The 26,314-nt window shown below is 39.3% G+C and overlaps 1 protein-coding gene across 1 annotated transcript in view; it reads right to left on the bottom strand.

Annotated features, from left to right (window-relative positions):
* Positions 1 to 1,403: 1,403 nt before the first annotated feature.
* LOC141146993 (guanine nucleotide-binding protein G(q) subunit alpha) overlaps positions 1,404 to 26,314 on the bottom strand; it is a 193,514-nt gene continuing 168,603 nt past the window's right edge. Inside the window, exons 5-7 of the mRNA XM_073633897.1 lie at positions 21,335 to 21,464; positions 13,830 to 13,983; positions 1,404 to 5,213 (exon numbers count right to left, since the gene is read on the bottom strand). Coding sequence (XP_073489998.1) covers positions 5,023 to 5,213; positions 13,830 to 13,983; positions 21,335 to 21,464 — 475 coding nt within the window. The 3' untranslated portion in view covers positions 1,404 to 5,022. The remainder of the gene's footprint in view (positions 5,214 to 13,829; positions 13,984 to 21,334; positions 21,465 to 26,314) is intronic.

Below are 26,314 nucleotides of genomic sequence, written 5' to 3'. Positions count from 1 at the left end.
TCAGCAAAGCTCTTGTTCCTGATTTTTGAAGATCTCTAGCTCTGAATCAGCAGGGGGAGTGTCAGATCTCTGCCAAGAAAGCACTGTTTCCACACACAGAGCAAGAGTGCTTTTCTAAAGCATGCTTATGGGGGACAGATTTTCTACCCAGGCTATGGTGGGTTTCTAAAGAAAATTTGCTGAAAGGCTACTCATCTTTTGTTTTGACATACTGTACCTGGACTGTATTTAGCCAATGGAAATGGAAGGTTTCATTGGGCTTTAAGATTAGGATGCAGAAATATACACAAAACATTATGCTATATCTATTTTTTTCTCAATTTCTCAGTTGAGATTCATTTGTCTATGGCATCCATTTTGCCCTTGCAAGTCTAAAGATATGCATGGCAAATCTTCACAAAACTGATTGAGTCCACAGAATTGTTTTTGGCTGTAACATGCCTAAATCAAGAATACCTAGACTTGGATGTCAATAATTAGTGTGCTATTTACATGTACCCTAATGGAAGAGCTCCCAGAGTCGGTAAGCCATTTTTCCCCAATATGTTCTCCGTATCATAAATTTATCATGTAAAATTAAGATTCATGACACAGAAAAGGCATAATGCATCACTGTTTAATACTAAACAATTTAAATAAAAATTTAAAAGTAAAAACTTCCAAATGTAAGCTAAATAAACTAAAATGCTGAAAAAAACAGATGCTCAATTATTCAAAAGGTGTACCACATGCCAACATCTGTCTTCTGCCTAGCTTAAGATGTGGCAATAAGATGACATTCCAGAGTAAAAGACCAATAACATAACATTACAAAGGAATACACATACATCCAAAGTAAGTGTATGTGTCCTTAAATTCACATATACATATATACACCCAGAAGCACAACTTGTGGATCTTTGGTTGGATGTATAGTCAGAAAATACTTCTGTAATGGCATGAGTATTAAGAGAATACAAGCTTTGGGACACACCTGTTTTTAAAATAAAAACAGCATACAATCCAAAGCGCTGAGTTGAATTTTTATTGGGAGTGGTAACATGTTGACCCTTACTAATGGAAGAGCATTAAGTTGTATACAACATAGGATGCAAAAAGCCACATTTTGCAGCCTTTCTGTCCTGTTTTCCTTCATATTTACTCATTCTGACCCAAACCTCTACACCCTATAAAAAAACAAAAAAATTTAAAAATAACTTGCACATTTAGCAAAATATATAGGTCACCCAGTAAAGTGCTGTATGGACCAGCAATGCATTAAAATGCGTTTCCCCCAACACATTTACTTCCTCAACTTAGAGGTATTTGTGTGGGCAGAATTAAAACATTTTGAACACCAGCACAGAGATAGTCTGCACTTAAATATGTAAAGAAATCCTTCCTCTCCACAGCAGTACAGCGCATTAGTAGATAATTATAATAGTTTTATTTAGAAATAAAAAAAAAGGATTTATTTCAAAAGCACACATCTTACAGTTTCCTTGTGCTATCAACGGACTAGGTTCCCATGCAGGACATTCAGTAAAGCACTTCAATTTGGCAAATACAAAAAAAATAAAAAGTTCTGGTTTTCCTTTGCCTACAGCTTTGGCTTTGAGGCACCAATGTCTGATGTGGAATTTTATAAGGCAAGACAATAATATCTGGAAATACTGACACATTCTTAATGGGAACCCTTGTAATGTTCATTTTAGTGTTGTGCAAACAAAGGTATAATGATGTCAAAATAAAGGTGTGTGTGTGTGTGTGTAGGGGAAGGGGGATGAGGTGGCAATTTAACAAAATGCATTAATATGGTCAAGATTTTGTTTTGTTATTTACACCTTTATAACTGCAAGATTTTCCACATAAAGTAACCATCTATGCTCTAACAGGCATATGCATTTTAGAAAAAAAAAAAAAAAGTGTACCAAATTCAATGGCTATAAGAAAAAAAGGACAACAGCCATATGGCTGCCTCTAAGCCGACTCTTGTGCAAGGAGTTTTTTGTGGTAATTTGCTATAGAATGGCATACTTGCATCATCCTACTGTAAAACGAAAATTGCAAATAAATTGGTGCATAGTAATATTAATTCTCCCCCAACCCCAAAACAAAAACTACAAATACTAAAATCTTGTGAAGCTTCAGTGTCAATTTTCATTTCTGTCACAGCATCATTAAAAATAAAATAAAACAAAACAAATATATATTTATATTTTCACTGACTAGAAATTCAACATTGGTGACAAGTATATACATTAGAAGTGTGCTAACACCTTGTATAATATACTGTACGTAAGTGATATACTTAGGTATGTTATGCATTGACATACTTTTTTTCTTTTTTTTTTTTTGCAAAAGCATTATGTGTGCAATTAGGACCATAAAAAAGTTTAGATTAAAATATAAATTATATATATATATATATATATATATATATATATATATATATATATATATATATATATATATATATATATATACACTTTTAATTTTTTTTTTCCCTTAATGATTATTTTACCCTTCAAAGAAAGCCAATGAGTAATATAATTGTCCAGGCCATTCCATGGATTATACATTTCTGAACTTCCTTGGACTGAAAAGGTAATTCCAAGAGTTTTACTCCCATCTTGTGCTGATAGTAAATGGTTACTTAACCTATTTGAAATAAGAATCTTGAATGCTTATCAGCCAACAGGATGCACATCAATGTTGTCTTCAAACTTTACATTTCTTAGAATTGAACACTTTTCTCTATCAAAGACAACCACTGTAAGTGTACTGTTCAGAAATATTTTTGTAACAGTTGTTACTACTGGGTACCAGAGTAACTTTAAATGCAGTAATTAAATGGAGAGAAAAATAAAATCCCTACCATTATTAAACTAATAAATTGTACATTCTCATTAAAAAAAAATAATAAGAAAATGAAAAGAAAACATAATTAACATTATTCAAAATGTGAATAAGCTATAAGACATACAATACAATTACATAGATACATATTTATCAATACAGCACATTCAGTCTGCCAAAAACTAATGATTACAAAGCCAATATGGATGCTGCCATATATATATATATATATATATATATATATATATAAATAGAGAGATGTATGTACAATGATTATAGCATTTATAATAGCACTATACCTACAAACAGTTTTTTTAGTTTTTTTTAACTATGCTTGTTAAATTACATGTATATATTGAGGGAGCAAAATAAGGAAACTTTGGACAAGGGAGCCAACTTTTTGATGGAGTGTGCTAAACCGGACATTTAAACCATCCAGTGTCCGGCAGATACAGATATGTCAGGACTGAATGGGTTAAATGTAAACATCTGTAATTGGTGTTCACTTGATTCTCAGCTCCTCTCTGCATCCCTGAGGCAGTGGCTTCAGCAATCAGAACCATCCATCTTAACCCCCTTCCCTGCCAATGCTGCATAGGAAAAAAAATACAAAAAAAAAGGCCCAGCTGAGCCTCTCTTCTCCATCTGCATGGCTTGAAAAAAGTCACCAATGGTTTAGGACGAACAATTTGCAAATTTTGAAGGGCGAATGTGAAAAAAATAAAAAATAAAAAAATAAAGAAAAAACCTTTAATAGGCTGTAATTGCACATGATTTTTTTTACTATGGGACTAATCCTTTGACCTCTTATACGTGTTATTAATCTTGCAGAAAATACATAATAGCAGCTCTTAAAAGTATTTAAAGGTCCCTGGTTTATACAATTTTAACCTCTGTTATCAGAAAGGAGTTCAGTAAACCAATGCACTTAAATTGTGATCCAGTCTCTTCAAGATGTTTGGAAAATAAAGAAAAAAGGATGTATATGGCATCTCTTCTCCTAACCATAAAGGGCACCAGAAGTTGTTTTTAAATACAAAGCTACCTGAACGGATAATACATGCATTGTTTGTTTGGCAAATAGGATGGAATACTAGAAATTAAATACCTACTTTAAAATGTGAAATGGCTTTTTTTGGCAGGCATCAGATGATATTAGAACCTAATCAGTCAGTTTTGGCATTTTAATGGTCTATGTACAGTACAAAAAAAGAGCCAGATTTGGCAAACTATATACTGGTTTTGCACAAATTATTCAGTCAGCTCTACAATATCACCTTAAGAGAAATGCATCTGTAAAGTCAAACATAATGCACTAAAGCTGGGGGAAAATGTGTAGTGTACATGGCATTTTGGATGTGCAAGTAAAACATAAAATACCACCAAGATTATGTAAGCCCATCTCCAAGTTAAAAATTGCACACTAAACAACAAGAACCCCTTCATTTTTCTCTTTTTGTTAGTCTTGGTCATCTTGCACAGACATTTCAATCACCAGTCTGCAATCTTGTCTGTCATCATAATGTGTGGATGGCTAATAATTGAACTCATGTACCTACTGCTTGATATGAGTTCTTTAAATCCTCCTTGAAGTGACAAAAAGACAGTACCAAAAACCAAATCTACTTTATACACGTCAATAATTTAAAAATCACAGTATCAATACTTTTATCCTTCAAAAAAGTATATAAATTAGCAAAGAGGATGGCTTGAATTTAAAAATAAAAAAAAATTAAATCAAACAAAAGTTATGCCTAATTGTTTACTAGTGTAAGCGGCTCAGAAAGGGATTATTGATAGGGGAGACCTTAACTTGAAAAGGATTAAAAGACAAAGAAGGAGCTTCTGAGCATCATGCAGAACTAAAAGCATCCTGCTCTTTCGCCTTGAAAAAATAAGAAGCAATAAAAATGAAACCGGCCCTTGTGAGTGCACGACTTACATATCAAAACACAAGTCGTTTTCTCCTAGAAAATGGTGCTGCCTGGTTACTGCAGCGTTTTTTCTTCCACATAGTTTAAATAAAATCATAATAATAATTACTACAAACTCTGTGGACATTCACAGAGTTCAGGACGGCAATAAATTAGTATTATGCAAATTGTTTCTTTTCTTATAGATAATACAGTCCTTCTTGAATTTCTTCAATGGCCCAAAGGGGATTGGGAAAACTAGCAGGCACAGTTAGACCAAGTTGTATTCCTTCAGATTCAGCTGTAAGATAGTGTCCTTGACAGCAGCAAAGACGAAGCGAATGTTCTCTGTATCTGTGGCGCAGGTGAAATGAGAGTAGATTATTTTGTCACTGTCTGGATTCAGATCTACGAACATCTTTAAGATGAATTCTCTTGCTGCTTGTGCATCTCGCTGGGGTCCTAAGAAGAGAGATGAAAGCGTACATTTACTTAGAAACAGTCTACAAGCAATTTCAACTGTATGGAATTTGGAAAGCCTCAAATGTTGCATTCGTTCCTTGAGTTCTGCAGGGAACGTCCCGCTGCTGTCAGAGATAGAGTGGGGTGTCAGGGGGTGCTGCCAGTGCCTATAGCATTGCTACCTTGACACATTTCGTGCTTTGAACAAGCACTTCATCTGGACGTTTGTGCTTATGAAATTATCATTCTTATATAGGGCATACCTGCCAATCAAAAAATCACTCGCACCTTGGATTGCATAGCGCCATCATGTGGTAACAACTTAATGCTACAGCTATCTTAAACATATAAGGAAAACAGGCAAAAAAGGTTAAGAATCATGCATGACTGACGACAAATATATCAAGAAAAACCAGAGACTGACAAATTAAGCCAAATCTCGCTAACTCAAAAGAGATTTCCCAAACAATGAATCACAGCACTGTATTGGGATGTGACAGACAGTTTAAGCAGGGTTGTTTATATGCAGAAGGATGCGATTCGCAACATGTTGAAAGCAGGAAGCAAAACGAATGGAGCTGTAAAAGAGCTCAAAGTTCAAAAATGTTAAAGGCAGTATCCTATAATGTAGGAGACATATACCCATCATACAAGAAAGTGGAGAAGGGGGAGAGTCTGCAGGGTATGAACCAATAGTAGATACACGGCCACATTCAAGAGGGTCATTGTACATTCACTTAATGAAAGAGACACTCCCCAGATTTAAGGCTCCAGGAATACCTTCAGACTCAGTTCAACATTGAGTCCCCTCGGCTGGAGGGTCTGGAGCCTAAAAATCTATAATTTTTCTGTTCTCCGAAGTACAGTGTCAAAGTCACTCCTTCGGTCGGATAAATTGAGGGCAAAATAAATTGGCAGGTGATTTTTTGATTGGCAGGTATGCCCTATATAAGAATGATAATTTCATAAGCACAAACGTCCAGATGAAGTGCTTGTTCAAAGCACGAAACGCGTCGACGTAGCGATGCTATAGACGCTGGCAGCACCCCCCCCCGACACCCCACACTATCTCTGACAGCAGCAGGACGTTCCCTGCTATTTTTATACTGAAGAAACAAGCGTTATCATGGAATTACTTAAGAGCTCCTTCCAGTGGCCAAACACAGCAACACCATCTGTGCAGTGAACCAAACACAAACGATCCATTGCTTTCCATGCAAATAAGTTGCTTCACCGTTGGACACATGGAAATCTCCAAGTCTACATGTCAGCAGCTTTTCTTTGCCTGACCAGCCGGAACCACAGCGTGCGAGACACCCCCAGTAAGGACTCAGTGACTACAGACGAGGGAAGGGTAAGAACCCCACAGGGACAGTTACCTCCCCGCTATTTGTGTCTTTACACACACTTAAACCTGTGGTCACAGCTTGCTGCTATCAGGCTAGGCTGCAGCAGCACTGTGTTTTGAACCACCCTGGCATGTTTACAGTCTGTTGCTTTTGCTGAATGAATTGTGTATATTCAAGTGTGCCTCTAGCTTCTTCGGAACTCTGGAGACTTACTGATCGATTTATACATGGATACATTGTTATTGGACCATATCCCGCACTGGCCTAGCTTTCAGTGTTAGCCACATGCTTGTTATTATCACATACAATCCATGGTTCCACTGCCTATTGTGCACGCCTACTGACTCCTTCACCTTTCATTCATCAAGCCTGTGCCAGGGCATTAGTGTACAAGGTTACATGAAGTCAGTTTTTGGGGGGCCTGCTGATACCACTTTGCCAAACAAGGGACTCTTATCCTCATACGCTCAGGGTCTTTATCGTATAATTTCAGGGAGACCACCGCTCATAGCCGATCTGCATATATTGGGGAGGGTGTGCCAGCATTCTTGTTTTTAATGTAACAACGTTGTTTATTATCACCCCTTTTTTTCTACAGTGTGCTATACATGTTAGTGTTTGTGTTTTTTGTGAGGGAACCCATCTCACTCATACGGCCTTGGTGCCACCTCAGTGAGATTTATATATTTTTATAGTACTGTGCAATAATCAATAAAGTTGTATTTTTCATTGATCAATATAGTTGTGATTCTCCCATTGATTGCAGTCCTGGGACTGCTCTGGTCCCAACCCCCCTTTTTTAATAACATAACCTGTTGGGGGTACTTGAGAACTGGAGTTGAGAAACATCAGTTTGGATAACACCCTGGTGTAAAAGGGCACTTATAGCCTTTTATTAATGTGGAATCTGCACTAAAATCATGAAGTTCAACTAGCTTTAAGGTTATATATAGCCCATTTTTATTTTGTTTTGGATAAAGCAGGGTTATTTTGCTTTCCGTCCTGCTGGGGAGATTTACTTTTGCTTCCTGTCCTGGAGATGCAATAGAAATGAGAAAAAAAGCTCACCAAAGTGATGGCAATTCCCCTCTTAGACAGCTGCCACCTGAATGCCACAATTGGAAAATGTATTCTCACTTCTTGCTCTAGTGATAACACTAAGGCCCCTTAGTGTGGGGACGGGTGGACTTTGCCAGCAGATCCGCCTGCTCAGTGGGGAATCTGTTCGCTGATCCCCGCTGAGCAGACAGATGACAGGTTTGTGTCCACTCTGCTTATGCAGAACGGACACAGGCACAGCCCGCTTTCCATCCGACTGTCATCCGATCTGATAAATGAATGGGGAACTGATCCCTCATTCGTCTGCTTTTAGCGGATAGGATGTTGGCGGGTGTTAGAGCTGCATGATTAATCGTTAAGAGTCGTTAAGAGTCGAAATCGCGATTCTACTCCCCTCCCAATCGTAAACCAGCATTTCCCGATTCTATGTAACAAGTGCAGAAAGTTATCTGCTCCCTTTTGACAGCTGACAAATAAAAATACAGGCAGCTTGCCAAGTTTATCTCAACATCGGAGATAAAGAGATACATTGTAAACATTTTGTTCTTAGATCAAAGGGATGAACTTCGGTCTGTAAATGAGGGAGGTTTAACCACTTAAAGACTAAACCTTTTTTGACATTTGCTGCTTACAAGTTAAAATCTGTATTTTTTGCTAGAAAATTACTTGGAACCCCAAAACATTATATACAGTGGCTTGCGAAAGTATTCGGCCCCCTTGAACTTTTCAACCTTTTCCCATATTTCAGGCTTCAAACATAAAGATATAAAATTTTTATTTTTTGTGAAGAATCACCAACAAGTGGGACACAATTGTAAAGTGGAATGAAATCTTTTGGATTTTTGAAACTTTTTTAACTAATAAAAAAATGAAAAGTGGGGCGTGCAAAATTATTCGGCCCCCTTGCGTTAATACTTTTGCTGCGATTACAGCTGCAAGTCGCTTGGGGTATGTCTCTATCAGTTTTGCACATCGAGAGACTGAAATTCTTGCCCATTCTTCCTTGCAAAACAGCTCGAGCTCAGTGAGGTTGGATGGAGAGCGTTTGTGAACAGCAGTTTTCAGCTCTTTCCACAGATTCTCGATTGGATTCAGGTCTGGACTTTGACTTGGCCATTCTAACACCTGGATACGTTTATTTGTGAACCATTCCTTTGTAGATTTTGCTGTATGTTTGGGATCATTGTCTTGTTGGAAGATAAATCTCCGTCCCAGTTTCAGGTCTTTTGCAGACTCCAACAGGTTTTCATCCAGAATGGTCCTGTATTTGGCTGCATCCATCTTCCCCTCAATTTTAACCATCTTCCCTGTCCCTGCTGAAGAAAAGCAGGCCCAAACCATGATGCTGCCACCACCATGTTTGACAGTGGGGATGGTGTGTTGAGTGTGATGAGCTGTGTTTCTTTTACGCCAAACATATCGTTTTGCATTGTGGCCAAAAAGTTCGATTTTGGTTTCATCGGACCAGAGCACCTTCTTCCACATGTTTGGTGTGTCTCCCAGGTGTCTTGTGGCAAACTTTAGACGAGACTTTTTATGGATATCTTTGAGAAATGGCTTTCTTCTTGCCACTCTTCCATAAAGGCCAGATTTGTGCAGTGTACGACTGATTGTTGTCCTATGGACAGACTCTCCCACCTCAGCTGTAGTTCTCTGCAGCTCATCCAGAGTGATCATGGGCCTCTTGGCTGCATCTCTGATCAGTCTTCTCCTTGTCTGAGCTGAAAGTTTAGAGGGAAAGCCAGGTCTTGGTAGATTTGCAGTGGTCTGATACTCCTTCCATTTCAAAATGATCGCTTGCACAGTGCTCCTTGGGATGTTTAAAGCTTGGGAAATCTTTTTGTATCCAAATCCAGCTTTAAACTTCTCCACAACAGTATTACGGACCTGCCTGGTGTGTTCCTTGGTCTTCATGATGCTCTCTGCGCTTTCAACAGAACCCTGAGACTATCACAGAGCAGGTGCATTTATACAAAGACTTGATTACACACAGGTGGATTCTATTTATCACCATCAGTCATTTAGGACAACATTGGATCATTCAGAGATCCTCGCTGAACTTCTGGAGTGAGTTTGCTGCACTGAAAGTAAAGGGGCCGAATAATTTTGCACGCAAAATATCCAATAGATTTCGTTCCATTTCACAATTGTGTCCCACTTGTTGGTGATTCTTCACAAAAAATTACAATTTTATATCTTTATGTTTGAAGCCTGAAATGTGGCAAAAGGTTGAAAAGTTCAAGGGGGCCGAATACTTTCGCAAACCACTGTATATTTTTTTTAGCAGAGACCCTAGAGAAAAAAATGGCAGTTGTTGCAATATTTTATGTCACACTGTATTTGCTCAGCGGTCTTTCAAATGCATTTTTTTGGGAAAAAATACACTATAACCACTTGACAACCGGGCCATAGCCGAAAGACGGCTACAGCGCGGTCAGCTTATTCTGGGTGCACGTCCGTGGGACGTCATTCCAGAATGTTGCTCCTGCGCACCCCCTGGGCCGCGCACCCGGGAACATCCGTGGACCCGGCACATCGCAGTAAATAGCCGCTGATCGCGGCCGTTTAACACGTGATCGTTCCATCAAAAGTGCGAGGGGAGAGATTGCAGCAGCGCTGTGGGCTGGATGTTTAGTGCCATGGATGTAATGTCAATAATCTGCAATACTCTGCAACACTGTGCAATACTCTGCCAATACTCTGCAACACTGTGCAATACTCTGCAATACTCTGCAACACTCTGCCAATACTTGCCTATACTCTGCCAACAATCTGCCAACAATCTGCAATAAATTTTAACAGAAAAAGAATTTTTTTTTTTTTTTTATCGAATTTTCAGTCTTTTTTGATTTATAGCACAAAAAATAAAAAACCCAGCAGTGACTAAATACCACCAAAAGAAAGCTATATTTGTGTGAAAAAAGGACAAAAATTTCATATGGGTACAGTGTTGCATGACTGAGTAATTGTCATTCAAAGTGTGAGAGCACCGAAAGCTGAAAATTGGTCTGGTTGGGAAGGGGGTTTAAGTGCCCAGTGGTCAAGTGGTTAATGAATTAAAAAGAAAAAAAAAAAACAAAAAAACCTAAAAACAGTAAAGTTAGCCCAATTTTTTTGTATAATGTGAAAGATGATGTTACGCCTTGAGAATCGTGATCTTCATTCTAAGCAAAAAAAAGTTGTGATTCTCATTTTAGCCAGAATCGTGCAGCTCTAGCGGTTGTTAACAGATACGTGTCCGTTGACATCCGCCGCTTCATAGAGGGCAATTGATAGTCCGATCGGGTCCGTCTAAAAAAACCTACAGGCGGGCCTGATTGGTCTGCCCATGTGAAAGGGGCTGTAAAGTTTGGATTCCCCTTCACCTTCTTCGTGGCAGTGGCCATGAGTATAAATAGAGCTGACACAACCCTTCCCCGCTCAAAAAAGAAAAAAAAAAGTTTTGACTTTATACACACTTTGACTACAAACAAAACAGCTGATCATGGGCAAAATGCATAGAGCCAATCAGAATGGTGTTGTGCCTTCTGACCGCTGATCACAAACATAAAACAGCACTACTGTATACATTTGAGAGTACTCGCTTTCATTTCACAACAGAGGAAGGGGAAGAAGGGGGAACTTATGAATGAAGATTTAATGAGCATCGATCAGAGGCAGCAGCAGACTTCAAAAGTTGGATCCATATTCATTTGCAATTGTATTTTAACCTTCTCACACGGCTGCTCTCTTGTACATTTCATCTCTTTCCTGTCCCTCTATGTGACCTGTAAATCCTGCATTTTTTTACCCCTCATCTCTATCCTCCCACTTTATATGACCTGCACATTAAGCCCTTCATCGCCTCCTCCCTCTGTGTATAGAATGGCCAAAAGCTGCATCCACCTGGTGGAACTTTAAGAAAGTATGAACAAAGGACCAGGTGAGCTGTAACTAGGTTCAAGCAATAAAGAGATATTTTCTTCGGATGCTTTGGAGCAGGACACAAGGATGGTAAGACTATATCCCCATTTAGGTAGAAGACAGATACTACCTTAGGAAGAAAGGATCTTGGGTGTGAGATAACCTTATATTTGTGATGTATGGCTCCTTACATGAGGGGGCACCAACTCAGAGAGATGCCCAATAGACAAGATAACAGTCAAAAAGGCTACTTTGCAGGAGATTCTCTATCCCAGATGTGTCCAAAGGATGTTTTCTGCAGGAACTAATTTGAGATCCCAATGAAGCACAGAGTGCTGCAAGCAAGGCTGAATGTGAGATACACCTTGAAGAAAAGTTTTTACAAGGTAGAGCAAAGCCAGAGGCCCTTGAAAGAGAATGGACAAGTCCATGACCTGTAACTTTTAGAATGCTTAACTTGCCTGGTGGTTTTCCCTGAGTGTAGCTTGGGGTTAAATTTCAGTACCATTAGCGGTAACCCCTAACCACACTCGGGATTGCATTGCAGGATCCTGGTGCGGTATACTTACCTTGTCCCCAGGATCCTGCGATGTCCCCTTCTGTGTTTGCGGGCTCTGTCCTCCGCCTGATGCCTCTGTTTGCCGGGTTCCTTTCCCTGCGAGTGTTGCGACGCACGGGGGCGGAGCTCGGCGGCAAATTAAAAAAAATATAACACATACAGTACAGTACAGTACTGTATGAAATTATTTTACATCCCTTTTGTCCAATGCCCTGCATGCAGTTTTATATGATATATACTGTTCTTTCTGCCTGGAAACTGGAGATTGTCCATAGCAACAAAAAAGTGTCCCTTTATGTCAAAAGTGGTTTTAAACCAGCTAGAAAACAGCGGTAGTAAATTAGAATACTTGCAGAATTGAGCAATAGTGAATCGTGGGGAAATTCATTTTATTATTATTATTTTTCATAATTATTTAAATTTATTATATTATAATTTATGATTTTGTGTTTCAAACTTTATCATACCCGGGATATCTGCTAGACTCTTGTTTGGACAGATATACGTGTGTTATTGCTAAGAATTACAGACCTACAATATAAAACGCTGAATTTCTATGCAAAATAATTGTACCTCTTTGAGACGCAAAAATCAGACATAATCATACCGCCAGGGAGGTTAGAGAGGTTAAAACCCTAAAAAAATAAAAAAACCCCACAATGATGGATTGTTCCTTAAAAGCATGAATAACAGCACAGAGCTTGTGCGGTATAATATGGCCCTTTCTATCATCTAAAATACCTGGCTGATACTGCCTGGTTCTGCCCTCCCCTCTGTAAATTGACCACGTTTATCATGGCTGCTGAGCCCGATACCGTGGTCAGTTTACGTGCCTCCGTCATCCGCTGTCCTCTCTCTCCCCTCCCTTTCTGCTTGTCAGCTGTCATTGACCGCCCCTCCTGCTGCTATAATAACTTTGTTATCTTAATAGAATCCCCAGTGTTATAGTAAGTTATGTGCCCAGTGTATGTTCGATATAAAAAATATATAGCTGTATACCTTTTTTTCAGAGCGCCTCTCAGCACTCATGTAACCGCCCACTGCTCTCCTCCTGGCTGATGTCAGCGATGGACTCTCAGGCCCCCCCCTGCTTTACTTCTCAGATCGGGAGAGGAGAGCAGCAGGCAGTCACGCAAGAGGTGCTCTGAAATAAGGTATACAGCCACATATTTTTTATATCGAACATACACTGGACACATAACACCGAACAGAAAGGAATCTATAAAGTACACAAAGTGGCTTTACAACCACTTTAAGGCCAAGTTCTGGTCAACACCTTATTGCAGGAAGGTCAGAAAGCGAGGCACAGAGTAATCTCTGGGACCGAAATGTCTGTGTTTACACCAAAGAAGAATTACCAGGTATGATAGAGCTTTCTAAAGTGGCTTTAATTGCTTTTAGCAAGGTAGGAATTACAGACTTGGAGACTTCTTTATTATTCTTCATCATCATCAGCTGTTAGGAATCAGGTATTCAAACCACAGCTTGATTATTGAGTACAGGGCTCAAAAATGTTAAAAGTGTGCCCTAGAAAAGCAATAAACAAAACTTTTCAAAAAAAAAAAAAAAAAGGTATGCCCTAGAACAACCAAGATGGACTACCGTTTCCCTAAGCAAACTGTTAACGAAAGCATCAGAACTTGCTTGAGTGGAAAAAAACAGATATTTTCAGTGTTTGGTTTGACAGTGCAGCTTATCCCCTCTATAAACAGCCAATGTGAAAGCACCTTTAAAACTATGACCTACCATCATATTCAGGGAAATAATCAACTAGATGAGAGTACATTATTTTCTCCTCCAGGAGATCTTTCTTGTTGAGAAAGAGGATGACTGAGGAGTTCTGAAACCAGGGATATGTGATAATCGTCCTAAACAGTGCTTTACTTTCTTCCATCCGGTTCTGCAACAGAAGAGACATGTGTTACACACACGGTGTTCCAGTAAACACTATAGAGCATTTATAAAATGGTGAATGTGACATTCACAAGTCATTCACGCGGTCAATAATTCCCAGTAACACATGCCCCATGAATGTTCACATGCAGTGCATACTACTTTATAAATATGGCCCTATGTGTTACCAATTGACATATGCAATCTACTACTGCTATCATGCACAACTACTGGGAATCCTCCCTCTCTGGCACAAAAATGATGCTTCAGCCCAACAGACATCTGGATGAATATGAAAAAGTCTGGTCATACAAGCTAATTTTCACATAGCACATCAGTGTATAATATCACTGAAAGACTACTTTTTTGGCCTCTGAATTCCCACCTGCATTATGTTAAAATCTCTCGAGCACAGTTGTATCTGGAATAAGTACCTGATAAGTTTAGAATCTAATCTCCTGTATATGGTCACTCCTCCCACCCAACATGTCCATTCAGCAGGTCTAAGCTAAGGAAGGCCATAAATGGGTCGAATTTCAAAAGAATTTTCTTTCGAAAATCTTATCTAAGAATTTTCGTTCAGATTTCGCACCATTAGTGGGCTGCAACAAAAGCAGATTTACGTGCGGCCATTTGAGTAATCGGACAATTTTTTGAAAAACAAACAATTTTCTAATCAATGATGGGAGAATCGTGCGAGAAATGTAATTGAAAAAGAAATGCGCATGTGCAAGAAAAGAAAATTCCCAGCCACAAAAATTATTTTCTGTAGCAACATAAGGTGAAAATGAAGGCTTGGTTGGTCGAATTTGAAAATCAATGGTGGCACCATTGGATCACAAAACGCACAAATTTTCTGATTTTCAAAAGAAAATTCTTTCGAAATTCAACCATGTGTGGCTGGCCTAAGACAAAAGCACCTCCTATGACTTGGGCTCCTGCTGCAGAAAACCTTTTTGAAAGGTGACAAACAGCATAAGGCAGTGGAGGAGTGGGTAGATGGTTTTAAGTGTAAAATACCATAATTAGAGAAACAGAATTTTCTGTGCATTTTTATCGCACTGCACAGTTTAAAGAGAAGATATCACCGCTCCAGGTGGGTCAAATAGAAGTAAAAGGGCTCACCTCCAGTTTAGAAGCCTAGGTGCTGGCAATGCATATAGCAATTGGACATCAAAAGTAGTTCTGGACAGCCGCACTCCAAAAAAAATATTTTTTGCCTTTTATTCAAAAAAGTATCATCCAAGATACAAATCACAGCAGAGCGGAAAAAAATCTTACGTGTTTCGCACTACAAACAGGGCTTAGTCATAGCTATGACTAAGCCCTGTTTGTAGTGCGAAACGCATAAGCTTTTTCCGCTCTGCTGTGATTTGTATCTTGGATGACACTTTTTTGAATAAAAGGCAAAAAATATTTTTTAGAGTGCGGCTGTCCAGAACTTCTTTTGATGTCCAACTCCACAGTTTAAAGCTGAACTCTAGGAATATTCTACGTTATCTAAATTTTCACTGGGCCAGCTTGGTTACCTGTAATTATTGAATATGCCACATCCAGAGGGCTGTTGGGATAGTAAGTCTGTGTCACATACAGTAAGTGCTTTCCTGTTCTGACACCCATTCAGAAAACACGCTGTATTCTTTTCTGTGCTTACAAGGCATTCTCTATTTGGAAAATGTGGGGAGGAGGAGCCGATTACATCACAATCTATACTTGTCCAATTAAAGAACACTATGTGAAAAAATGTGTGTGTATACTTGCATACTCCCCCAGGAAGTGTGACTCACTGTGTGGAGTCGCCCTTCAGGTGACAGAACATTCTTTCTATAGTAACAAATTACCTACCCATTGTACACTCACTTGGAGGAGTGAGCTATTGGAGAGAATTACTCTTCAGGTGATAGGCAGTGCCATTTTCTCCTATATATATACACACACACACACACACTTTTTCACATTGGAGCTTTTAATTAAAGCAACTTAGAGGAGGCAGCAGCTCTTTTTTGAACCTAAGCACGGAATATAACAACTTAAAACAAGAACACTTTGTATTCACGGAAAATACATGTTTTCTGAATGGCAGAGGTGTCACAAGCGACCATAGGGTAAACTGAACACAGAGTCGATTCACTTCCTCTGAAACAGGAAAGAACTTCCTGTATATGATAGACTGCTACAGTGATTTTGGGACTCCCCTCCGACCTCCAGATTTGCAAAATATATAGTTACAGGCAATCACGCTTTCCCAATATAAATTTAAAAAAACGATCATTCCTAGAGTTCTTCTTTAGGGCAAACTGTGTGAATCATGGAACAGTGTTCTCTTTTACTCTCAGCACTTTTGACTTGTGGATTATTCTGTATTAGCCAACATTTGCCAAGACCAGCCTTCATCCATTTGGCTGAAAAATTATTTCAGTATAATTAGATATTGTGATCCTTACAGAGCTACAAATTGCTTGTTGTAATTCACTCATATTTCCTGCGCCAGTAGCCTAACATGATCTCATTTTTATAAATTGTTTTGTATATCCAAAATGTGAAATCACAGGGGAAGAAAAAACACAACCTGATCCAAACGAGATGTATTTGACCTGACACTAGTGAAAGCTTAGTGATAAAATTTAGATATACCTGACTGGATTGTAATTTCTGCCAGGAGCATAAAAAAAGCCATCTGATTACAGCGCTAGACAAATGCATGACATTCAGATAACAGTACCCCCACCAGGGCTGCAGATAAGGGGGTACCACTGGTCCTCATCAGTTGAACGGGGGGCCCAGGCAACTGACAAGCAGAAGGAGGGGGCAGCATTTACTGGAACTGATCTCCCGTAGTTTACCTCTGCAGCAGCTGAAAGCTGGCTTCTCCTCCTCTCAGCCCCACTGCTTTCTGCTGATGCAGGGAGGAATTACAGAGGATATGTTCCATTAAACACGGTCTCCCCTGCCCCTGCTGTCCAGGTTCCTCTTCATTCTGCTGCCAAGGCCCCCCTTACCCCCCCCAAAATCTGCTGGCTTCCCCTCTTCTCCCTCCTGTCGGTTGCTGTGGGAGTCTGTGTGTTATAGAATGGAGAGCAGGGGGTTCTGTTTAGGCCCCTGACCTTTCACCAAAGCCCCCCAAGTAGGGCTGTTAAAGCAAAAAAAAAAATACAATTATAAAAAAATAAAAAAGTTTAAAAAAAAATAATACAAATAAAAAACACGTAATTAAAGGGCTCAGATGGGTTGTCTGGCCCATACAGAGTAAATGAGCATTTTGTTCATGCGGCTGGAATCCCCTGGTATTCCACGGGGGGTGCAGCAGCTGTGTGAAAACAGTTACAGGTCCTAATTATGACAGGTGTGGGTGAGTGGCCCCAAATTCACACATCTGTCAAATTAGGACTTGTGGCTGTGTTCATACAGCTGCTGCGTCCCCGTAGCCTGTCTACACACAGCTCCAGCCACACACAAAAAAAACCACTGACTCGTACTGTACAGGCAATGGCACCCATGTGAATGAACCCCCAAGACCTCATTCATACACAGAGCTTTATTTATTAACTCAGTACAGTTATATCTTTTAGACTCAACAGGGATTTTATAAATTATGTTGTGTTTTTGGACGCTAATAATGATCTTAGTAATATTTGTGTTAAAAATACCTTTGGATATTATTGGGGGGAGGAGGCCTGTGAGGTAGGCTGTATGAGGCCCTGTGATTTTGAACAGCGGCTCTGGTCCCCACAAATAAATATCTATGAAAAAAGCCAGGTTGGAACCTCCTTCTTTAAGAGAATATGAAAAGCAGTGTACTGGGGATCAGGGTCTACAAGTGGTATCTCTACGATATATGGGCTCCTATCCAGCTCCTCTCAAAGCTTATCATATATGGCAGACAGAGAGAGAGATCTCTGTAGATCTTGAGTTAGATTCCTGGCATCCTCGCCTTCGATCCTCCTTCCAGGGTATCCTGAATATTTAATTGACAGAAGCAAACCTTAAGGTTATAACTAGGTGTTATGCTCCACATATGGTAGGATTGTCCTAAATTCTGGGGTTTCTGGAACAGGGTTTTAACAGATCATCCACAGTGACTACAGTGCCCATCAGTGCCCCCTGTGCCACTACAGTGCCCATTCTTGCCACATCAGTGCTCATCTTTGCCATCAGTGCCACTACAGAGCTCATCTGTGCCCTACAGTGCCACTACAATGCTCTACAGTGCTCATCTGTGCCACTAAGGTGCCACATCAGTGCCACCAAGGCAACTACAGTGCTTACCTGCGCCATCAGTGCCCCATCAATGCTCATCTGTGCCCTACAGTGCCACTACAGTGCTCTTCTATGCCTTACAGTGCCACTAAAGTGCCCAATAGTGCACATCAGTGCCCATAAGCGAGTGCACATCAGTGTCACCCTATCAGTGGATCCAGGAGGTGCTACTTGCATGTTGGGCATCTATGTGGCCAGGCTGTGTAAAAGTCTCACACATGTGGTATCTCCATATTCAGGAGGAGTAGCAGAATGTTTTTTGGGTGTTTTGTGGAAAAAAAAAAAATCTTTATTTTGCAAAGAATTGTGGGAAAAAATTATGTCAAAAAACTCACCATACCTCTTACTAGATACCTTGGAATGTCTACTTTTCAAAAAGGGGTAATTTGGGGGGTATTTTACTTTCCTGGCTTGTTAGTGTCTCAAGAAATGATAGACCATCGGTACACCAGGTGTCATCAATTTTCAATAAATAGCACCATAGCTTGTACTCTATGACCAACACACAGACCAAATAATATACACCAGTTTTGGTCATTTTTACCAAACATATGAAGCAGTATAAATTTTGGCCAAAATTTATGGAGAAAAATTACTAATTTGCAAAATGTTATAACAGAAATCAAGAAAAATGCATTTTTTTTAACAAAAATTTTCAGTCTTTTTTCATTTATAGCGCAAAAATAAAAACCCAGTAGTGATTAAATATCACCAAAAGAAAGCTCTATATGTGTGAAAAAAAAGGAGAAAAATTTCATATAGGTACAGTGTTGCATGACTGACTAATTGTCATTCAAAATGTGAGCACTGAAAGGTGAAAATTGGCCTGGTTAGGAAGGGGGTTTAAGTGCCCAGTGGGTAAAACTAACCATTAATAGTTTTAAATGTTGCATTCAGTTCTTACACTATATTAGCCGCAGTGGAGGGCAAGGGAGATATTGGGGATCTAATAGACCCTTGATGTCTCCATAAAAAGGACCTGTCACCTGCCCATGCTAGCACATATGGGGCTTGTTAGGCCGCTTATGAACGCAATAAAGTTGAATGAAAAATGGTATTAAAATTAATAAAATAAAAAAATTCATAAGCAAGCCCCTGAATGTAAACGCGTGCATAGGGCAGGCTTGTATAAACTAAATTGCATCACACAAGTGGGGTGTCACTGAAAATTGGAGTAAGAGTAACAGGTCTAAGGCCATAGTTTATGGTTAACTTTAAAGTGAAAACCAGAAAAGGTCTTTAAACCGTTTCCTATGGATGATTTTGGGTACCTTCGTTTTATTTTGCGATTTCATAGGCGAGGGCAATTTTAAGCCTTGAAGTATTTGGCACCTATTTACTCAGGGAAACCACATCTTTTTGTGTTTTATCAAAAATGGGTATTATAGTATGTTTGCTCATACCAAATTTCATTTTAGTGTATATTTTCCTAAAAATTTGAATCTGATAAGCAGTTATGCAAATATCAGGCCACAAAAAATTGCAACCGTCACCATTTCATTCTACAGGACCTCTATTTGGCGTTTTAAATAATTTTCCAGCAAATAATTCAGTTTCCAACATGTATGCGAAAAATTAAACAATTGCCCTAACAGAAAAGTGGTTAAGCTTCAATATAAAAAACAACATTTTAGAGATGCGTTTTTCCTTTAGGTTACAATGCTTTTTAAGTGCCTTATCTGTGTACTCCTGCTTTGAGTGTGCAGCAGAATGCCTTAAAATGTATTTTATGTGTGTTGTACAGGTGGCACTATTTACACAATTGTAAAGAAAAAATTTATATAGTTGCAAGTATTATTCTTGAACTCTTTTTGCTCAGGGGTTTTTGAAGCTCACATGCCCAGGCCAAATTTATCAGCATCAGTATGCCTCAGTCTGTGACTAAAACTGACTAAATGGTCTAATTTCTATTATATAATATTAAGAACATACTATTTTTTAAACATGATTTAATAAAAATATTTTGTTTTTTAGGTCACTGGCTGAAAAAAATAAATAAAAAAATGGGCAAAATCTTTATTATTTAATTATGGTAACTGTATCTGACAATTCTATAATTAAACTGCACTCTTCAGTTTAAAGCAACATTTGCAGTCTTAAAGTCTAGTTTTGTCCTTTAAAGGAGAAGTTCACCTTTTGTAACATGTTACATTCGTATTCAGGGTGTAACGTGCAATATGTTACTGTTGCAGCAGCCCTCCCGCACCCACCCCGTTGTGACAGGGGGGTGGGGACCCCGCCATGTCATTCATTGAGTTCTGTGAATGGGACAACTATATGTACCGACAGCTTTTGCGGCTGTTGACTTAGAGTTCTCAATAAGCTGCCAGAGCGCTGTTGAATGCTCTAATTAGTTCATTGATGCTTCCTGTCCATGTGTAACTGCCAGCCCGTACGTGGTACGAGCAGACAGCTTACATTGACAGTCTGCAAGAGCCCTGCACTGCATAAGGAAATAATACCGGACGGCTGCATTTCCAATAATCCTATTTATTGAAGCTTCATATGTCAATTGGTTGACAGATGACAGATTTGTTTTATGGAGCCCTGCTTTACATCCGATAATGATCGCGGGCGCAATGCTTTGCAGACTCCTCTATTAAAAAAATAAATAAATGCACTTTTTTTACCTGCAAAAAGGATGTGCATTTATTATTATTTATTTTTCTTTTACAAAAAGATGAACTTATCCTTTAAGGTGGATTTTCACCCTCAAATGGAAAGTCCCACCCTTCTGCTGTTCCAGGTTCTGCATATAGGGGGGTGAATAAAAAAAAAAAAAAAAAAAAGGAGGGGTGGAAAGTGAAGATCCACTTTAACTTCCAGCCTGCATGTGATCATTATGTTATATCTGAAAGTGATCACAGTTCGCTTGCATGCACAATGTCCCTATTTGTCAAAGTATGAATATTTGTGGGATTACCAGTCCTGACTGAAACCCATAAAAAAAAAAAAAAAAAAAAAAAAAAATCAGAACTTTTGCTATAGGTGACACAGGTAACACAATTCTAACAGAAGATTCTAGCACTTCCCCACTCTAAAATGTGATAAAAAAATAGGATTGGGCTTTGATGTGGAAAATAAAAAACAAATACGTTTACCTCATTGTCGGACTCCACCAGGACCTGATCATATTCACTAAGTGCTACAAGGAACATTATGGAAGTCACATTTTCAAAGCAGTGTATCCATTTCCTCCTCTCTGATCGCTGGCCTCCTACATCGACCATTCTGTAACAACAGGATTAGCTGATTTAGGAAAGCAACAGGTACACACCATAACAATATACCCAAAAAAAGGCCTGCGTAGTTTCAGCTTTGAAAATGCCAGCATTCACATACAGTACTGTGAAAAGTATTTGCGTCCATGTTTCAATAGTATCCGTCCCTTTTATGTTAAATTGGCCTAAATGCTGTTCTCATTTCTAATTAGAAGTGAATAGAACCTAGAAGAGGAAACATTTCATTGTGTGAAAGATAACAGAATGTGCAATTCCACGCATGAAAAAGTAACTGCTCTAAACAAGTGCACTCAACCTAATAAAAAAGGTATCCAGAAAAAAAAAAGGTCAGCATTTTATACTTACAAGAGTGTCAGATGCCTTGCCCCCCCACTGCTTTGTATGGTTTCAGGACTCGGTGGTGATGTAGGGGTTGGTGGCTGGAACAACAGAACCCAGGGAACCAGGCATCTGACACACCCGGAAGCATGAGGAATACTGAAGATTATTTAGCAAGCTTATCTCTAATGGGGCGTACACACGGTCGGACTTTTCAGCTACAAAAGTCCGACAGCCTGTCCGACAGACTTTTGACGGACTAGCGGCGGACTTTCTAACGAACAGACTTGCCTACACACGATCACACAAAAGTCCGTTGAATTCTTACGTGATGACGTACACCGGACTAAAATAAGGAAGTTGATAGCCAGTAGCCAATAGCTGCCCTAGCGTGGGTTTTTGTCCGTCAGACTAGCATACAGACGAGCGGATTTTTCGACCGGACTCGAGTCCGTCGGAAAGATTTGAAGCATGTTTCAAATCTAAAGTCCGTCGGATTTGAGGCTGAAAAAGTCAGTTGAAAGTCCGGAGAAGCCCACACACGATCGGATTACCAGCCAGCTTTAGTCCGTCAGCGTCCGTTGGACTTTTGTAGACGAAAAGTCCGACCGTGTGTACGCGGCATTAGAGACAGAGGAGCTCAGCAGTGCAGAAAGGCCAAGTATTTATGCTTTTCTTTGCTAGGAAGACTCCTTGTTACCTTCCTTAACCACTTCAGCTTCTGAAGATTTATCCTCCTTCATGACCAGGCCATTTTATGCGATACAGCACTTAATTAATTTAACTGACAATTTTGTCCCCCCCACAAATAGAGCTTTCATTTAGTGGCAATTGGTCACCTTTGCGGTTATTTTTTGCGCTATAAAAAAAAAAAAAAAAAAAAATTATTACATAACATGTTTTACTTTCTGCTATAAAACATATCCAATAAAAAAAAATGTACAAAATCTAATGTCTTCATCAATTTAGGACAATGTGTATTCTGCTATATATTTTTGGTAGAAAAAAAAATCCCAATAAGCGTATATTGACTGGTTTGCGCAAAAGTTATAGCGTGTACAAACTGTGGAATTTTTATTTATTTTTTACTAGTAATGGTGGCGATCAGCGAATTATAGAGGGACTGCGATATTGCGGCTGACAAATCAGACACTAACTGACACTTTTTGGGGAACCAGTGACACGAATACAGTGATCAGTGCTTAAAATATGCAATCATTGTACTAAATGACACTGGCTGGGAAGGGTTTAACAGCAGGGCCGATCAAAGGGTTAACTAGTTTGCCTAGCTAGTGTAGGAGTTGCTTTCACTAGGGGAAGACATGGATCCATGTCCCTGCTTTGCATAAACACAGGATCCATGCCTTCCTTACTGACAGAATGGCAATGTGCCTGGTTTACATAGGCAGACTGCCATTCTGCCTGTGTACCGAATGATTCGCGGGTGATCAGGTCCACGGGACCCGCCGATCGGCTTCCACTGTGTATAATCACAGCGAGAGCAAGCCACTGACTCTTGCCCGCTACCCGGAAGTGCAGGATCACGTATATATACACATGATCCTGCGCAGCATGGCTGTCCTGTAGCAGTAAAACTGCTTTAGGATGGTCGGCAAGTGGTTAAATAGCAACAATATAGTCACTTTAAACACTATCAGTACTAATCTGGGTGACGCGGTCTAAAAATTTTCAACTACTTAAAGCAGTATTAAACCCAAAAGCAAATATTATACTGCAGCATGCCAATTCTTAGATATGATGGCTGCATTAGCTTTCTTTTTTTAGGCTTGCCTTCTATTTTCATCTGGTGATCCAACCAGCAAGTATGTTGTTTTTCAAAAGCACAAGCTCTCTAGCAGAATGTATCACTTTATATGGATGAGAAAAACCACTTAACACTGACAGCGGTGATTAAGATGGTCCTCTTATTTATTTATGCAAAACCTTTATCCCCAAAAGGAAAAAACTGTGTGCTGCAACCGATTATAAAGTGTGAGCTGAAGTTTGGCTTCAATTTGTTAGTGTATTTAAATTTGCTAACACATTTAACACTACCCTCCTCTCAGACTGACAATGCTGCAGTCTGCTGTGCCCCTCTACTCATTGCTCCAGAGCTGTTTATCACCAATAGAGGAGGTATGCTACTAGCCAGCTCACCAGGTAAAATGAGAGGACTAAAAAGCCAAAGTAAACTAATGATGCTACCACACCTAACAATTGCTAAGCTGTGATATACTACATTTTTGGTTTTGGGTTTAATGCCTTACCCAGCAAATGTCAAGCTGGAAAAACTTGCATAGAATTATCCAGTAGTACTTAGAATACCTTGATTTAGACATGTGTTAAGATTAGAACATGTGTATTACAAGCTTTTATTGAACAAAAACTCAGCAGACAAACATCAAGTTTACACAACAAATTACCCTTTTTGGGCTGTGTGTTACATATCAAGAGGGTGACTTGGACACTGATGTCTACAGGAAACTCACCCACACAGACCAATATCTCCTTTTTGACTCCCACAACTCAATGAACAAAAACTGGGAGATATTAGAATTCTGCAACCGTGGGCTGAGATGATAACATAGTCTAAAGACAAAGGGCACAGATATCATGAATACTTTAAAAGTTTGTGGCTACCCTGGCTGGGCTTTTGTTAAAAAGATCCACAACGTCAAGCAAAAGCACAGCACAGGTCTATCAAACAGAGTAGAGAAACCAAATACACAGAGTAAAATAGTCATCCCATATATAGTGTCGGAAAAAGTTACAGAAGCATCTTTAACCTCTTCCGGACCGCCCCACGCATATATACTGTGGCAGGGCAGCTCTTCTGGTCGAAATCACATATCTGTACGTGATTTCTAGTTCAAGGTCGGGGGGGGGGGAGCACCACCAGCGACCCTCTCCTGACGTGATTGGACACAGCGGGAGCCAATCAGCGGGTCCGATATTCTCCGGAACACCGCATTTGTTCCCGAGAGGGGCAAACTGGCGGTCTGCCTATGTAAAAAAGGCAGATCGTCCTTCTGTGAGAGGGGAAGATGGAGATCTTGTGTTTCTGCTAAGCAGGAACACAGATCTCTGTCTTCCCCCAGTCAAAGTACTCCCAGGGAACACATTTAACCCTTTGATCGCCCCTGTTAACCCCTTTCCTGCCAGTGTCATTAGTACAGTGAGTGCATTTTTTTTAGCAGCACTGTATTGGTGTCACTGGTTCCCAAAAAGTGTTACTTAGTGTCAGATTTATCTGCCACAATGTCACAATCCCTCTAAAAACCATTGATCGCCACCATTGCTAGTAAAAAATAAAAATTCCATAAATCTATTCCATAGTTTATAGACTCTATAACTTTTGCGCAAACCAATCAATATACGCTTATTGGGATTTTTTTTAACCAAAAATATGTAGCAGAATACATATTGGCCTAAATTAGATTTTTTACATTTTTTTATTGGATATGTTTTATAGCATAAAGTAAAAAAATATTGTTTTTTTTTTTTTTTAAATGGTCAGTCTTTTTGTTTATAGCACAAAAAATAAAAACCGCAGAGGTGATTAAATACCACCAAAAGAAAGCTCTATTTGTGGGAAAAAAAGGACATCAAATTTTATTTGGGTATAGTGCTGCACGACCGCGCACTTGTCAGTTAATGTATCGCAGTGCCATTGCGCAAAAAATGGCCTGGTCATGAAGGAGGTAAAACCTTCTGGGGCTGAAGAGCTTAACAAACATAGCATCAGAGGCAAAAGACCTAACACTCAAAACACAAGAGTTTCCCGGGGATCGGGCTGTCCGGGGCAGGCATTGTGGGCGACATGCAATGAACTCGAAATGTTGCTGCTCTCAGCACACAGCCCCCTGTGATAGCCAAGATACCATAGCTATTTTGGCATCTGTGGGTTTTGAGTGCCTTTGCAGCCCTAGCATCTACCCAATATAATATATATATATATATATATATATATATATACACATACCCTTTTCTGGAATAAAATAAAACTCAAAACATCTATTTACTTCAAGCACTATGTGATGGGGCTTTAATTGCCCTATATATATATATATATATATATATATATATATATATATATATATATATATATATATATATATATATATATATATTCCTTAGAACTTGATGAGCCTTGCTACGCACCCTTGTAGTTGCCATTAGGATCTACAGCAGTCAGTGGAGATCCCGTTTACCTGCTTCACCTCAGTAACAAACTATATTATAAAATATATTATACACACACACACACACAAACACACACATTACATACATACACATAGCTCTAGAAGAAGCACGTCCAGAGCGTGAAGCTAGTTGAGCAATTTGAACACTTTTTTAATACATTTTCTGAGCACTGGAGTTGAAGTGACCCACACTGGATTGACCCTACCTAACCCTATATATGTTACTATTTGATATATGATGAAATGATCATGTATGCACACACATGGGTATTTCCCCTTTAGGGGTTTATTAGTCAAGCCGTAGGAACTAGTCACAACT

This window comes from Aquarana catesbeiana, linkage group LG01 (assembly GCF_042186555.1).
Source record: "Aquarana catesbeiana isolate 2022-GZ linkage group LG01, ASM4218655v1, whole genome shotgun sequence".
Classification (NCBI taxonomy): Eukaryota; Metazoa; Chordata; class Amphibia; order Anura; family Ranidae; genus Aquarana; species Aquarana catesbeiana.
Note: the sequence above shows the minus strand (reverse complement) of the source record. Positions and strands in the feature narration are given on the sequence as shown.